At 37.1% G+C, this 17,908-nt stretch overlaps 1 protein-coding gene across 1 annotated transcript in view; it reads left to right on the top strand.

Moving 5' to 3' along the window:
• Positions 1-1,057: 1,057 nt before the first annotated feature.
• Positions 1,058-17,908, top strand: part of LOC132095979 (Fc receptor-like protein 5) — a 115,387-nt gene continuing 98,536 nt past the window's right edge. The window contains exons 1-9 of the mRNA XM_059501089.1: positions 1,058-1,094; positions 1,853-2,134; positions 13,516-13,788; positions 13,896-14,180; positions 14,257-14,535; positions 14,821-15,084; positions 15,666-15,911; positions 15,999-16,109; positions 16,258-16,338. Coding sequence (XP_059357072.1) covers positions 1,058-1,094; positions 1,853-2,134; positions 13,516-13,788; positions 13,896-14,180; positions 14,257-14,535; positions 14,821-15,084; positions 15,666-15,911; positions 15,999-16,109; positions 16,258-16,338 — 1,858 coding nt within the window. The remainder of the gene's footprint in view (positions 1,095-1,852; positions 2,135-13,515; positions 13,789-13,895; positions 14,181-14,256; positions 14,536-14,820; positions 15,085-15,665; positions 15,912-15,998; positions 16,110-16,257; positions 16,339-17,908) is intronic.

Here is a 17,908-nt window from a genome sequence, read left to right as displayed (position 1 = left end):
TACATACTGTTAACCCTTACATTAAATTCATGTTTTCCCCCATTAATACAGTAGTTTTAGCAGCTTTCTTATTACGTACATTAATTCTCTCAAACCTAAAAAGTTTGTTGTAAGCTGAGAAAACAAGCCATGACATTTCTTTCCAAAAATAATTTGCAAAATCGCAAAAAATAAGTGTGTTATTGTTTCCAAATTAGAAAGACAGAATGTGCATTGTGAAGAGATGCCCAACTTAAATTATGAGAGAAAAGACTTACAGGGACAGTACATGTGAAGAGTTTTATAGTAAAGTTGTGTCCTCTTGTTAACTTAACATTTACATCACACGCTTGAAGTATTCGGCCAATCACAGCACACTGTGTAGCTGGCCAATCAGAGCACACCTCGCTTTTCAGAAGAGGAGCCTTGTAAAAATGTATGTGTTTCAGAAGGCATTATGTGGAATGTGTTTTTTGAACCTTAAACCACATAAATACGTCGTTACACCAAATACACAAAATAATGTTGTTTTTAGCAGCATCTTATGACCTCTTTAAACCTGCAGTGAATCAGACGAGGAGAGACATCAGTCTCCTCTCCACATCTCTCCTCTTTAACATCAGTGTCACACAAAGAGTGTAAGAGTGTCATTCTAGAAACTGACTCAGAGATCCTCGAGGATCATCACAGATCAGTGTAGATTGTAACGCTTGTTGATTCATGGCAGAAGAAATCAATGAGAGGAAAGTCAGGCAGCTCAGTTAGATCAGAAATGTCCAGAAAGTCTTCGATGGTCCTCGAGTGAATGAGTTTCTTGCTGAAGCTGAATTAATACGACTAGATCTATCAATGCTCTGCTGTTTCTGTAACGTGGCTGTTTCAGTAAAACAAAATGTTGGATCCAAGTGCAGTTTAAAGCTGATTTAAACAAGACAACAGTAAATCCAGCAATGAACAAGAGAAACCACATACAGGAACTGAAACAAATGTGCAGCACACATCCATACCAGACAATAAAGAAGAGAAACACTGGATCATAGAGACAAGAAGAGACAGGTGTAGACCTGTAGGAGTAGCCATGGGAACAGAGGAGAGTAACTATGGAAACAAACAAGGTAGGCAAGGCAACAAGGGAAACAGGAAGTGAACATAGAAACAATGAGAAAAACACTTCAACATAAAAGTCCTTAAACACAAAACAGAAACACAAGAGCATCATCATGTCAGTATCATGGATAGAAACAGTTTATATAAAACTTGTCATTTGAACTCTGTTTCGGTCTTGTTTCGAGTATATAGTGAGATCAGTGTCATGTGTTGAAGTGAATGGTGACATGAGTGTATCGTTACACACCTAATGATTACTTTAGTCACAGAGTTCAATAGAGATGAGTTTAGTCCTGAAGTCAGAGAGAGTGAAGTGACTTCCAGATGATGATGTTAAATGAGTTGCTGAAGTCTTCAGATCGTCTGCTGAAGTTGATTGAGATTCAGTGTCTCCTCATATGAGGTTGTAGTTGGAGGTGTTCAGCTCTCCTTCAGCAGGAGCTTCATTCTGCTTTCTATGACGAGTCAGAGGTGTTTGTCTGAGGACGAGACGGAGCCAGAGCCTCCAGAAAACACTGAGAGCACAAAACTGACCACAACAAACCAGAACGTGACCGATGTTATCAAAAATGACATAATATATGAACTGTATCATAGTGTAAACCATTTACTTTTTTTTTTTTTTTTACTTTTTACTGGAAGTGTTGTCACTTTTTTTTTTTTTTTTTTTTTTTACAAAACTATATGGTTTTTTAACACATTTACAAAGTAATTATGTCATCTGAACTGCTGTTTGAGTCACTTCATGTTTTTGTCTTTGTCACAGCTTTACCCAGATCTACTCTGACTGTGACTCCAGACACTGCTGTCTTCACTGGAGAGAGAGTGAGTCTGAAGTGTGTGATAACACCTTATTACACTGACTGGAGATATGAGTGGAATAAAGACAGTGTAATATTACAGTCGTCTGAGCGTCACACTGTAAACAGAAACACTCTCACTATTGAAGGATCTGAATCATCTGATGCGGGTCAGTACACGTGTAGAGGACAGAGAAAAGGGCGACCAAACTCTTCACAATCAAACTATGTTTCTCTCTCTGTGAAGGGTGAGTTTAATATCATTGTCCTCATAAAAAAAATTGTTTATGTAAATGTTGTACACTGTAATATGTGAATTAAAGAACAGAAATGTTGACTGAATATAGAAATCAGTATATGATTGGAAAATTGGAAACATTTTTAGTAATCAACACAAACTACAAGCAAACCAGATATTTAATTTAGTGCAGTATTTTTCTCATAATGATTTTGAGTTCATTACAGTGATCATGATACTGTGATGCTGTTTCTATCAATATTTCCTCATAAGTGTATTAATAGATGGAGATCAGAAGCTGTAGTGAAGCTGAGATCAGATCAGATCAGTGTGTGTTCAGAGGAGAGACAGTCTCTCTCTTTACTTTTACTGTAGTCTCTGTCTCTATGATTACACACAGAGCTTGACATTCATGTTTCTGCTCAGAGACTCTGTGACTAGAGGTTTTACACAATTACTAACAACTCATGCATAGTAAAATCTACTTTAATTTCCAGATAATTTTTGAATTATTAATAATTTTTAAAACCCAGGAGCTGCTCCAAAACACAGAGCACCTTTCATCAGCCGCTTCATTACAGAGAGACTTCTAGAAGTACAACAATATTGTTCCATACTGAAGTCATATGTTTCTGAGTGTCCTAGTCGTGAACGGATGGTTGTGAGCTACAAAGACAGAAAAATGCTTTAGTAAATATCAGAATCAAATGCTTGTATCAAAAAGAGTTCAGCATTGACAATGTAGGACCTCGAAAGCAATAAATTAACTTATAACTCACCTGTTTGCTTCGATAGAGGTGTTGAAGTGTAGCACAAGGAGGATGTGCTTTGGGAGTTTCCATTTGCTGTTAGTTGCTGCTCGACACACATCTTGTGTAATCGAATAGACCAGCCTCTGTGTCTTCTCGCACTTTTGGCCATCAAGTGTCCCAGTCACCAATGAGCTCGGAAATTGTACAAGATGCTCTGGAAGAAGCACGTCCATCTTCACAGCATCTAGCTCCTGTGCTGTCGGGGGCCATGTTAGCTCCTTTGACTCTTTGAATGCCTTTATAATGTGAGAATGGAGGGTGAGTGCTGCTTCTTGAAGTTGGTGAGCTGTTCCAAGTTTGTACGCACATCCAACTGCTTCATCTACATTAATGCTAGAGCTGTATATGAGGTTGTTGTTGTATATGTGAATGTTTGGATGGATGGTTATTTATTTATTTGTTTATTTTATTTTTATTTATTTTTTTGTTCTTTTTTTTGTTTTTGTTTTTCTTTATATACACAGGGTGCCTCAAAAAGTATGGTCCTAGCTTTTCTGTATGGCATGTATTTCTGCAACCGAAATATAATTTTCGCTTACAACAATGGGTGTGATAGACATAAATTGTAGTACTGAATATGAGAAATTTGAACATTACCTCAGTACCTCTACTAATACAAGCTGTGATTATTACAACCTTGAAGATCTGAAACAAAATGACTTTTCCTTTTCTGTAATGCATTTAAATATAAGAAGTCTTAAAAAGCATCATGACGATCTTGTTGCTCTTCTTGCTAGCACAGGAAAAAGTTTTGATATCATCGGTTGTAGTGAAACATGGATGTGTGAACAAACCCTCTTAGATATTTATACAATCGATGGATACTCATTGTATTGTGTTAATAGGCAGGGTAGAATTGGAGGAGGGGTATGCATGTATGTAAACTCTCACTATTCTGTGAAGGAGCGTCATGATTTGACAATTGATGATGACCACATTGATTCATTATTCCTAGAAGTTAAATTGGCGAGTGGTGCATGTATCATCATTGGAGTAATATATCGACCACCAAACTCTGACTATGAAACATTTAGAAACCACTTTGATAATCTCCTTATCAGTATAAACCAGATGAATAAAAACAGTATTATTATGGGTGACTTTAATATTGACATTTCTAAAAAAGATATAAAGGGAACTGATTTTTTAAACATCCTCTACTCCTCATCATTCTATCCTACTATTGATAAACACACACGTGTTACAGAGAGAAGTATGTCCACAATTGACAATATCATAACTAATTTGCAAAATACTGGTTGTAAATCGGGTGTAATATTTTCTGACATTTCTGATCATTACCCTGTTGTATTCTTTACAAACTGGATAAAAAGAGTATCTGATCCATGTACTAATAGGAAGGTAAAAGTTCTTAATAATAAAACACTTGCAAATCTAATTCAACACCTTCAAAGTAAAAGCTGGGATGAAATATACAATGTCACAGACCCCAATTATGCTTATAATTTCTTAATTGATGTAATAATCGAAGCTATCAACTTGACTATTCCAGAAAGGATAATTAAACATACAAAGGAAACTCATCCATGGATCACCAAAGGAATTCTAAATTCTATCCAGAAGAAGGACAAACTCTACAAAAAATACAGGAAGAATCCAAATAGTACTAATAAAACCTTATATAAACAGTATAAGAATAAACTGACTAGTTTAATACGAGACAACAAAGCAAGCTACTTCTCTGATCGTCTCAAAACTGCCTCGGGGGATCAGAAGAAATCTTGGAAGGTGTTGAATGAGACACTTGGCCGTAGTAATATATCCTCAGTCATCCCTGACACTGTTGTGCCAACCCATTCAAATAATTCTACAATACAAGATTCACTACCAGATTTGTTCAATAGATATTTTGCCTCTGTTGGAAAGAAACTGTCTCAACAATTTGGTCCACCAGGGGGTGTCAATTATAGAACATACTTGAGGAATAATTATCCCAATTCTTGCTACTTTAGACCTACCTGTAAAATGGAAGTTACTAACATTATTAATACAATTAAATGCTCTTACACAGCTGATGCTGATGGAATCTGTAGTTTGATCCTCAAAGCTATAGTGAATGAAATAGCTGAGCCTTTAGCCTATATAATTAATTTATCACTACAGCATGGCATAGTTCCTAAACAAACTAAGGTGGCAAATATAATACCAGTATACAAATCTGTGGATAAAAGTGATCTTCAGAACTATAGACCCATATCAATTCTACCAACGTTGTCTAAAGTATTAGAAAGGGTGTTTTATTCACGACTTGTAGATTACTTAAATAAAAATAACATATTAGTATCCTCACAATATGGCTTTAGGAAGAACAGCAGCACAAGTATGGCTATTTTAGATCTTGTAGAGAAAATAAATGATGCTTTTGAAAGAAAAGAAGTCGGTATTGGGGTCTTTCTCGACCTTTCAAAAGCATTCGACACTATTGATTTTCAAATCTTACTTGGAAAACTGTCGCATTACGGGGTCAGGGGTGTGGCTCTTCAGTGGTTCAGTGATAATGTTATCGGAAGACGGCAATATGTGACCTCAAATGGTATTGATTCTGGATTGGAGAACATAGGATATGGAGTTCCCCAAGGATCTATTTTGGGGCCAGTTTTGTTCATTGTTTATATTAACGATTTTGTACATTGTTCCTGTGATGTTCATAAAATACTCTTTGCTGATGACACAAATTTGTTTGTATCCCACAAATATTTGAATCATCTTGAAAAACTCTTAAATGATAGACTAACAGAAATAGATACCTGGTTTAAATGTAATAAACTATCACTAAACATTAGTAAAACCTTTTATATTGTTTTTTGATCAAGTAGTCATAAATTAAGTGATTGTGACATTAATTTAAACATAGATGGTAAAACTATTCAAAGAGTGAACGCAACAAAATTTCTTGGAATACATATAGATCAATTTATAAACTTTAAGGAACATATTAATGAGCTGGTTAAAAAATTATCTAAAATTGTGGGTTTGTTCTTTAAAGTGAGACATGTGCTCCCATTAGACGTGCTTTGCATTGTATAAGACTCTGTTTGAGCCTCATCTGATTTATTGTAATATTATTTGGAATAACACTTATCCTACTTATACTGAGCAACTCTTGAGATTACAAAAGAAAGCCATAAGAGCTATTTCATGGTCCACACGTAACTCTCATACAAATGCTCTCTTCCATAGACATGGCCTACTAAAGCTTCCTGAATGTAACTTTTATCATAATGCATGTACAATGTACAATGTTGTTAACAGGTTAAACATTAGATTATGTGAGCTCATTCCATTATATACATCTTCTCACACACACTACACTAGACGTAAACTGCCCCTATTTATAAGCTATTGCTTCTTGGGAGTCCAGTTACAGTTTTTTTTTCTTTCACAATAGAGTACTATTGTTCTCTCTGATGTAGTTACAAATGCTATGTGTGAAATTGCAGACCGTTCTCATCCCAAGGCGTCATATACTGACCCTTTTGCCATTTCGTCAACATCCTACGCACATGGCACCCTCTAGCGTCAATATTAGAAGCAGATAAAAATGGGCCAGAAGGCGCCTCCTAGCGGTCTAACCCTAACCCTAACCCTAACCTTAACCCATAATCTGTGTCTCTTATTGACGCTAGAGGGTGCCATATGCGTAGGATGTTGACGAAATGTCAAGAGGGTCAGTATATGACGCCTTGGGATGAGAATGCGTTAGAAATTGTGGAAAATAAATAAATAATCTGAAACTGAAACTGAAATAAACTAAACTAAACTGAAACTGAGGTTCGACATACACCCATATTGTTGCACCTTGGAGAATGTGAGTTCATGAGAGATGTCTTTGTCTCCCTGTAACCGTCTTGCCAATTTCTCACTGCGGTATTCAGGATTAGGAAAACCTTGATTTTCCAATGTCTTCATGTACAAGTTGCACATGGATCTTAGCTGGGCAACCTCTTTGCATTCAATCACATTCCTAAGAATGTAATCCTTTACCACACAATATGACTTGTTATGTGCTGCTATCTTCTGGGCCTGCAGGCTGTCAGTGTTGTCTGCTGCCTTTTCTACTCTCTCCCTTCCACGCTCATGGGTTTGGTACTCTGTGTTGAAGTTGTTTCTGCATGATGGATGATACTTAGCTTCCATTGCAAAAAGGTCCTTGTCCTGCACCTTGTGATAAAGAGCAAAAGTAAAGCTATTTTTAATATCTTCAGGTTCAGGATAGGTGAAGTAAAAGGTTAAAATAAACCCCATTTCAGGCTGCTAAGTATAAAAACGCTGTCAAATGAACTTTTTTTTTTGCTCTTTTTGACCACAGATAGTCAAGATGTTGTAAAACATGACAAATAACCAATTCTGGGGTCAGAAATGTATTGAAAAATGTGTTCATGTGTCTCTGTGAGTTGTTTACATCAAAAGTTATGCCACCTTATATCATATTTAGATTGCTTGTGTTTGGTGCAAAGGGTTAAAAATGAAAGCATTTTGCACATTATTTCAGCTTGGTACCCAATTTAATCTTAAAAATAAACACTTGAATGATAAAGAAATAACAGGTTGTGGAAAAAAATCACCCTATGCGCTTGAGAAAACCAAAAAATAGTTAATCCTCTACACATCTTTGGCCATTTTTTGCTATTTTTGTCCAGAAATAAGGTCAATATGTTGTCAAATGTCAAAAATAACCATTCTATTAAATTCCTGGGGTCAGAATTTTATGGGAAAATGTGTTCATTTGTCTCTGTATGTTTTTTACTTAATGTTATGCCACTTTCTATATCATTTTTTTTTCGGGTTCTGGTCGGGTGCAGCACAGGGTTAAAAACATAACCCTTTGGGACATTATTTCAGCTTGGTACCTGGCTGGCAGACTCTGAAAATAGACACTTTAATGATTTAAAAAAATCAGGTGGCATAAAAAAGCAGGGGGGTGCACCTGGACCCCTATTTCCATCGAGACTAAATGGTTCTATAAATGATCAATAATAACAATAATGAATATACAATAGATACAGTGAGGCAGAAACATTACTGAACAAAATAAAGTAATGCGATAGCATAAAGATAAGGACATATTTCTACAAGTCAAGCAGTCAAGCAGCTGTACATTTAAATAAACTCACATAATATTACATTACATAATATTCAAAAAGTAACATTCAAAGTCTAGATCAGCGTGTTTTATGCTGAAATGAATGTGCGATCGAGCTCATGTGTGCATTGACGACCTCAAAGGAATACACAAACTTTTAGAATTGCAATATAACGTAGCAGCAACTAAATCTACCAATATATACATGAAAGAGTAAATAACTACTTACTTTTAAGATGTCCGCACACAGTATGAACGAAAATCCGCTAGAAATCGGAGCAGATCAGCACAGAGATCACTACAAAACTACCATGGGATTCAGCAACATAGTTACATGTCTGTGCAGGAATGATAGTCAGGTGATTCAGAAATAATATCTATGTCCTAAAGTGCAACAAATTAAATGTCCAACAGAAGACACCAGCGTCATTAAATCTCAGCCTTTTGTACAAATATGTTTAGTCACAATATATCACAATACAAAAATACAACAATTAATGTAGAAAGTTGCTGTATGTATCATCTGTAGATCAATGAAAGTTTAGACAGATTTAATTTGACATCATATATGAATCCAGATCACACATTCAAACTTCTTTGTTTATTAATTGTAATTAGTTTAAATAAAATTCAAAAGCACTGTAAGAGCAAGTAAAATAAGCCAAATACTAAATAATAAAAATTAATAAATGATTTTTTGATTAATTGTAACAATGAAATGATTAATGATTATGATTACACATTCATAAAAAACAACAAAGAAAATACTCACAGATATATAATAGATGCTCTCCTGAAGAAACACACAGAGGATGTTATGAATCTTATTTTTCGACGCAGAAGTGGTTTTCTGTGAATGTGTGAGACGTCTGGTTCATTAGACACTGTAGAGAAATAACCAGAAGAATAACAAAGTGCAGGAAACAGTAAAACTGTGTGCACTACAAAGCAGTGTGTTCATGATTCAGATCATGTATTAAAGGTGCAGTGTGTATTTTAGCGCTATCTAGTGAAGTTGCTCAGTCCTCCGCTCACATCTCTCTTTAGAGAAACTACGGTGGCTGATGCAGGTAAAGATGTCCTCCATAAACACAGCAGACACCACTGAGATCTCTTACAAAGGTCAATTCAGGAATTATATTTACTTATTTATTCAATAAATCAATGTTATTGTGAATATTAATGTACTTGTTCATAATTGTGTCAGTGTTTTATTCACAAAACAACAAAGTGACAAACGCGTCTGTAGAGCAGTTTGTGTGTTTCGGGCTCCTGTAGAAACATGTAACGGGACGCGTGCTGTATGTAGATAGAAACTGATCAATCTAAAGTAATAAAAACATTACGATTTATTAAGATCTTGATACACTTCTGAAAAAATAGTAATGTACATTATGTTGCATTTCTGTCAATAGATCTTTGTAAATATTACACATTGCACCTTTAATATAATATGGTGACACCAGTTTACAATATCAAGCAGCAAAACAAGCTGTTTAGAAGCAAAAATAGAAGTGAATGACACCCTAAACCAGACACATTAAACTCATAAATCACTCTTACAAGAAAAATAAGATGGATTGAGATTCCTGAGATCATTCAAGACTTAACCAGAGCCTCCTCAAAAAACTGAAATGCTAAAAATAATGATAGTACAAAAAATAAAACAGAGCCAATATTATGAAATATGACATAAATAATAATTTTTTAGATTTATAATACATTTACAAAATATTTGTTCCCTGAAAGAGCTGTTTGAGTCACTTCATATTTTTGTCTTTCTTCACAGATTCTCCCAGATCTACTCTGACTGTGACTCCAGACAGTCCTGTATTCACTGGAGAGAGAGTGAGTCTGAAGTGTGTGATTGAGTCTAACAGTGACTGGAGATGGAGAAATGGCCTGACAGACCGGAGATATGACTGGACATATTACTGGACATCTGACTGGAGATATAAGTGGAATGAAGGCAGTGTAAAGTTACAGTCGTCTGGTCGTTACACTGTAAACACAGACACTCTCACTATCACAGCAGTAACTACATCTGATGAGGGTCAGTACACGTGTAGAGGACAGAGAGATAAAAGACCAAACTCATCACAATCAAGCTCTGTTTCTCTCTCTGTGACGGGTGAGTTTAATATCATTGTCCTTTATCATTTTTTATTATTATTATTAAATAGGCAGACATAATATCATAAAAACCTGCTGTCTTTAGACTCTCAGTACAGAGACAGAGTCGCTGCAAATTAAACTTCTGTTTGACTTTGTGTATTCTCTCCGTTCTAATGTCATCACACATCTCAACAGCACACACTTAAGTGATCTGATGTTCTCTTGCTCATCTCACACTTCTGGCTGGGAATTAAAACTGCAGCTCCTGTAACTCCTGTTATCTGTAAAAACTTGATTAAACTTGATCAATGTCTGTGTCTGAATACGGTCCAGACTCACTAATACTGACTGTGCTGCTGACTCCCATGATCCACCCTAGATCTTATTAGTGAAATATATATATATATATTAATGACTTAAAATCTGCTCCCCACTCCACTCCTGTAAGCACCTCATACTGTTCATTACTTTTTTACATTTATCTTCTACTTGTTTAATGTGTGATCTCCATGTTACTTGTGAATCAAACCACACCCCTAAAACATTTAAACTCTCAACTCTTTCCAGATTAATCAGATATAATTTCAGTTCAACATCTTTATTTTTCTTTCCAGAGAAAACCATCACTTTTGATTTTTCTGCAGAAAATGTAAAACCCAATTCCATTCCCCACATTTCAATCTGATGTATTCCTACCTGTATTTTCTACATATTCCACGTTTTTCCCACGTTTCCAAAGCGCCCCATCATCTGCAAACAATGATCTATTAATGTCATTAGGTACATTATTAAATATATATCATTTATCATAACAGAAAAAAGTGTAGGTCTTATAACACTCCCTTGTGTGGTCCATTTTCTACTTTATGCTTATTTGAAATATCTGTTCCTGTTTTAACTTGAATTGATCTTCCTTTTAAAAAGTCAATTAAAAACTTTACCTCTTACTCCCATTTTGTGTAGTTTAATCATTAATCAATCCCTCTCTCCATAACATATCATCCGACTTCTCAACGTCAAAAACACTGCTACCACAGATTCTTTATTTATTTGAGCTTTTCTTACATCGTCCTCTAAACACAGCACTGCATCCATTGTGCCTCTTCCTCTCCTAAACACACTTTCAAAAAAGAAAAAATACATGAATCACTTATGTTAATGCTATAGGTCTAGTTTGATGGCTTACTAGCATCTTTTCCTGGCTTCCTTATCGGGATAATTACTGCTCCTTTCAATGTTGTAACATGATATAGCTTATTTCATCTTTTCCTGGTGTGGTTTGTTTAGTTTTAGCTAACGCTCTTTCTACTTCTCCCATATTAAATTTTCCATTTTCCAAAATTGTGATCTCCTCCACATCTATGGAATTACATTTGTTTTAATATTAATGAACAAAACTTTATAAAACTGAACGTAAAGTTTTCAGAAACTATCAAAAATATACCATTACAAAATGAAAAATTAAAACGAAAAAAAGAAAAGAAAAAAGAGTCGCACAAATTTAACCGGCTCTTCAAATATGCTTCATTCTTTGTTAATGTTTTTAAAAGATTTGTTTTTTGCTAATCGTGGATTCTGAATTCATTGCCACAGATTTCGCTTACGTTTCACAGTTTTTCGTTTGGTGTTTTGACACAAACCTCTTGTGGGGGCGGGGTTAACAGTGATCTACTCTGATTGGATAGTGAGCTTTTAATGGACAGGTGCTCTCTGACCGGCAAGTACAGATGCCACTTAGTGATCACTTTCACAGGAGAGATTGGCTTTATTAAAGTGCCCAAGAATGATTAAAACAGAGTCCGGGTGTTGTTCTGTGTCTGTGATCTGATCAGTGAGTTTCTGTAAAGCTGAGCTCACATGCGGTTGCGGAGGAATGTAAACACTCACCACAATGAACGAGTGAAACTCCCGCGGCGAATAGAACGGCTTGCAATTGAACAACAGCATTTCTAGATCAGGACAGTACATCTTCTTTAACACAGTTACATCTGTACACCAGCATTCATTGATGTAAAAGCATGTCCCGCCGCCGCACGATTTCCCCATTGATTCTGCGTCGCGATCCGCTCTAAACAGCTAAAACAGTCCGGCAGATGGAGCACGCTGTCTGGTATGGCGTCATTCACCCAGGCTTCCATATCACTGTTTAAACTGACCTGTCAATCATCTTGTCACCTTTAACAGCATCCACATTTTGTTTAATTAAATTTCCTACCATACTGGAGAGAAATGAAGAGACATGTTGATCTGCTAGTCGTGGGACCATCATGTCAAGAACTCGTGTGTTTGCGTAATGACACAATTAAAAGTTAATGACCAAATGTATTATAAAAGTTAACAGTGTTGCTGCCGATGAAATATAACGTGGATAACATTAATATTTTTTATCAGGTTATACATTGAATAGTTTTTTTAACACTGTTTTATGTGTTTGTAGTTCAAATCGAATCCTTGTCCACCGCACAATGTGTTGTGGGGAATATTAGCCGTTAGAGTGCATTGATCCGCACTTCGAATTCTAACAGGAAGTAGAGACCATCCGGGAATGTTAGGCATACTTTTATAAACATACTATGATTTGGGACATACTAATTATATTTTCAAATACTATTTAGGACAGATAGTATGTGAATTGGGATGCAGCACGTGTTTCTTCTGTGCCTTGGAACTCGTTTTTTAGTCTCGGGCAAAACTGTACGACATTCCCATTACATGATCTGACAGATTTTTAAGTAGAAAGGGCAACCGTGCACCACATTAAAATAAATTATCATTCATGTTTTCATAGCCGCTGGCCAAATTCAAAAACTAAAATTAAATAATCTTTGAAAGCAAGGGGGGCCCTGGTGTTTCGGGGCCCTACACAGCTTTCATATTTTGTGTATAGAGAGGATCGGCTCTGTGTGGCAAAACAAAGTGAAAAAAAGAAAAGTGAGAAATGATCTGTCATTTTTATCATATTGCTTACCATATTTATTTGTCTGGTGTTTTGGGGGTTTTGGTTATTGTTGTGTTGCAAGACTTTTGAAGTGATATGGACATGCAGTCCAGAGCTGACTAGAAAAACATTCACTGAGCGTTTGTCTGAAAATAATTACACATCTTAGAACGTTCGTCAGCCAATCAGATTCAAGCATTTTACTGCCCTGTAGTATAACTGTATATAAACCATGACTGCATAACAGCAAAAGTAGGTGGCGATATATACACGAAGGATGCAACATGCCAAAAACCAGAAGAAGAAGAAACAGAGCCGAGCCGTACCATGCAGTGGAAAAGACTCTTCAAATCTTACATGAGGCTTATACTCAGTGATCTGCCTCACAGCTGAACTCTGAATCTGTTCTTGTTCTCCTGCAGATCTGGAGCCAAAGCCTGAACTCACATCAGATCCTGCAGGAGCTGCACTGACAGGAAACACAGTGACTTTGACCTGTCGCATGAATCTGTCTCCTGGATGGGACTTTTACTGGTACAAACACACACTGAACTCTGAGACAAAGACAGAAACAAACTCCTACAGTGTGAAGATTGATTCAGTGTCTGATGGAGGCCAGTACTGGTGTAGAGCTGGAAGAGGGAAACCAGTCTACTACACACAATACAGTGATGCACTGTGGGTAAATGTTACAGGTGAGAGAGAACATAGTATCTGACACAACACACAGATCAGAGACAATATCTACAGAACATCTAACACTTTTAATCTATAATTAATGTAATACTCTGTGTTTGTACAGTGAGTCCTAAAGCTGTGGTGACGGTACGACCGGATGAACAAGTGTTCAGAGGAGAAACAGTCTCTCTCAGATGTGATATAAAGTGGGGAGGAGACACTGAGTGGACGTACAGATGGGAAACAGAGGGAACTAACTACCAACATAAAACCTCTGTCAGCCGAACCTCAACACAAGAGCTGAACATCAGCAGTGTTGAAGTCTTTCACCGTGGTAAATACACCTGTACAGGACAGATGGGAACACAAAGCTCTCAGCGCAGTGATGCTGTTACACTGAATGTATCATGTGAGTTTGTGTGTGTGTTCATTATCATCAGTGTGAACAGCTTCTCTCTCTATAACTCATCTCATGTGTTGTTCAGCTGAAGCTCAGGCAGCAGTGCGAGTGTCTCCACAGCCGTGGCTGACTGAAGGAGACTCAGTGACTCTGATCTGTGAGGTTACAGTCTCCTCTACAGGCTGGACGTTCAGCTGGTTCAGAGATGATGATCATCTGTCTGACAGCAGCAGAGGAGCTGGAGGCTCTTACACTCTCAGTCCTGCTGCTCTACAGCACACAGGAGTTTATACGTGCAGAGCAGAGAGAGGACGACCGGCCTATTACACAAAGACCAGTAACACACAGCCCCTGTGGATCACTGGTGAGTCTGTGAGACTGTATTTATACTTGAACTCATCTGTATTTGTGTTTTATTACAGTCTCTGGGGGACAAAACCATCTGAAACCAATGCAAACCTCAAAAACCTGCTCTCACTTCCCTCTGATTCTCAATCTAAACCAGATCAGAAACACTATCAAATACAAACTCATAATATATGCATAAGACCCTTCTTATTTAAAACTTTGGTTCTAAATTTCATCATAATTTTAATTACACATTTTATTATGCAAACATGTTTTTAAGTGTGGTTTTGGTCTGTCTCAGGTGTTTCTCCTTCAGTGTCTCTGGTGGTCCGTCCCAGCAGAAGTCAACACTTCTCATCTGACTCTCTCTCTCTGAGCTGTGAGGATCAGACGAACTCTTCTGGATGGACAGTGAGAAGATACACAGACAGAAACACAGAAGATTGTTCAAAACTAACAGGATCTACATGTCGACTCGTCTCTCTCAGCACATCTGACTCTGGAGTTTACTGGTGTCAGTCTGAATCTGGAGAGAAACGTCATCCTCTAAACATCACTGTACACAGTGAGTCCTGTTTCTGATCACATCTACACAGATTCTGATCTGAATTGTAATGACAAAGTCTACACACGAGTGTAGAGTAGACTGACACTGCTGTACAATTACTTGAATACATTGTTTCTATTAAAGTGGAGTTAAACCTGTCCACATTCATCAGACAGTCTCTTCTCATTTAAATGGACAGTTTTTGGTCTGATTAAGCAGCAAATTGGACTCAGTTTCATGCCAGCTGTTAAAAGTCTGACTACACAAAACATACTCACATGGCACTTCATAACTATTTTACAATGTGGTGAAATTATGGTGTAACAAAGTTCATAGATCGAGAAGAAGAAGTGAATCGGCGAACATTTAAAAATAAAACTTTAATAAATAAATGACAATCACAGACGACTGCCACATAAAACATATCAGCATAAAGTCATTTAAATTCATACAAATTTAGCACCTAATATGAGATAGCGTTGGACTGCATGAAACTAGTACAAACATCACATAAGAAGCATAATTAAAGTACAGTTCAGTTCATAAGATGAATTGTGTTGATACATCATCAGTAAGCAGATGTGTCTTGTGTTGTGTAGATGGTGATGTGATTCTGGAGAGTTCTGTTGATCCTGTGATTGAGGGACATACTCTGACTCTACACTGTTTACATCGATCTACAATCTCCTCGATCCTCAGAGCTGATTTCTATAAAGACGGATCACTCGTCCAGAATCAGACGACAGGAGAGATGAACATCACGACTGTCTCAGAGTCAGACGAGGGTTTCTACTACTGTAAAACAGAGAAAGGACAGTCACTGCACAGCTGGATCTCAGTCAGAGGTCTGGAAATAATGAGTGATTTCATGTCTTATTGTAATATTATGATACAGTGTGTCACTAATGAACAGATCTGATCATGTTCTCCAGTCTCAGCAGCTTCATCTTCTCTTCTGGTCACTGGTGTGGTTGTGGGATCGAGTGTTTGTCTGTTGTTCTTCCTCTCACTGCTGCTGATGTGGAGATACAAGAAGAACAAAGGTGTGGAGCACTTCAGAACATGATTAATACAACTGAACAGCAGCAATAAAGTTTCTGAGTAAAGAATCATGAGAAGATCTAAATATCAGACTAAAGAGTCACTGCAGATCCTCTCGAGTGATCATAATGCTCTTTGTTTCTGTTATAGATCAGCCGCGTAACATTAACCAGACATCAGTCCCAAATCAATCTGCACAATCTCAACTGGATAACTTTCCTCTACAGTCTGGTCAGCCTCAATAACTCATTATTAAAAGAGATAGTTCACATACAACAAATAATTATTCATGTCTTTCCAAGTCTGTATGACTTTCTGTCATCTGTGGAGCACACAAAGAAAGATATTTTCATTAATTTGAACCATCAGTTTAAGCTTCATATAATATTTGCTTTTTATCCTCAAAGTCAATGTCACCTTTATTTATATAGCGCTTTAAACAAAATACATTGCGTCAAAGCAACTGAACAACATTCATTAGGAAAACAGTGTCAATAATGAAAAAAATGATAGTCAAAGGCTGTTCATCATTGAATTCAGTGATGTCATCTTTGTTCAGTTTAAATAGTGTCTGTGCATTCAACGATATCGCTGTAGATGAAGTGTCCCCAACTAAGCAAGCCAGAGGCGACAGCGGCAAGGAACCGAAACTCCATCGGTGACAGAATGGAGAAAAAAACCTTGAGAGAAACCAGGCTCAGTTGGGGGGCCAGTTCTCCTCTGACCAGACGAAACCAGTAGTTCAATTCCAGGCTGCAGCAAAGTCAGATTGTGCAGAAGAATCATCTGTTTCCTGTGGTCTTGTCCTGGTGGTCCTCTGAGACAAGCTCTTTACAGGGGATCTGTATCTGGGGCTCTAGTTGTCCTGGTCTCCGCTGTCTTTCAGGGATGTAGAGGTCCTTTCTAGGTGCTGATCCACCATCTGGTCTGGATACGTACTGGATCCGGGTGACTGCAGTGACCCTCTGATCTGGACACAGACTGGATCTGGTGGCCACGGTGACCTCGGAACAAGAGAGAAACAGACAAATATTAGCGTAGATGCCATTCTTCTAATGATGTAGCAAGTACATAGGGTGTTATGGGAAGTGTTTACGGTTCCGGTTTACCTAATTAATGCAGCCTAAAAATCCTTTAACGGATTTGGATATTAAAAGCATATTAGTATGTTATGTGTATGCCAGGTTAAAGAGATGGGTCTTTAATCTAGATTTAAACTGCAAGAGTGTGTCTGCCTCCCGAACAATGTTAGGTAGGTTATTCCAGAGTTTAGGCGCCAAATAGGAAAAGGATCTGCCGCCCGCAGTTGATTTTGATATTCTAGGTATTATCAAATTGCCTGAGTTTTGAGAACGTAACGGACGTAGAGGATTATAATGTAAAAGGAGCTCATTCAAATACTGAGGTGCTAAACCATTCAGGGCTTTAATAAGTAATAAGCAATATTTTAAAATCTATACGATGTTTGATAGGGAGCCAGTGCAGTGTTGACAGGACCGGGCTAATATGGTCATACTTCCTGGTTCTAGTAAGAACTCTTGCTGCTGCATTTTGGACTAGCTGTAGTTTGTTTACTAAGCGTGCAGAACAACCACCCAATAAAGCATTACAATAATCTAACCTTGAGGTCATAAATGCATGGATTAACATTTCTGCATTTGACATTGAGAGCATAGGCCGTAATTTAGATATATTTTTGAGATGGAAAAATGCAGTTTTAAAAATGCTAGAAACGTGGCTTTCTAAGGAAAGATTGCGATCAAATAGCACACCTAGGTTCCTCAAATGTGTGTTTTCTGTC

The sequence above is a fragment of the Carassius carassius genome, chromosome 2 (assembly GCF_963082965.1).
Source record: "Carassius carassius chromosome 2, fCarCar2.1, whole genome shotgun sequence".
NCBI lineage: Eukaryota > Metazoa > Chordata > Actinopteri > Cypriniformes > Cyprinidae > Carassius > Carassius carassius.
This window is presented reverse-complemented; position numbering and strand designations above follow the sequence as displayed.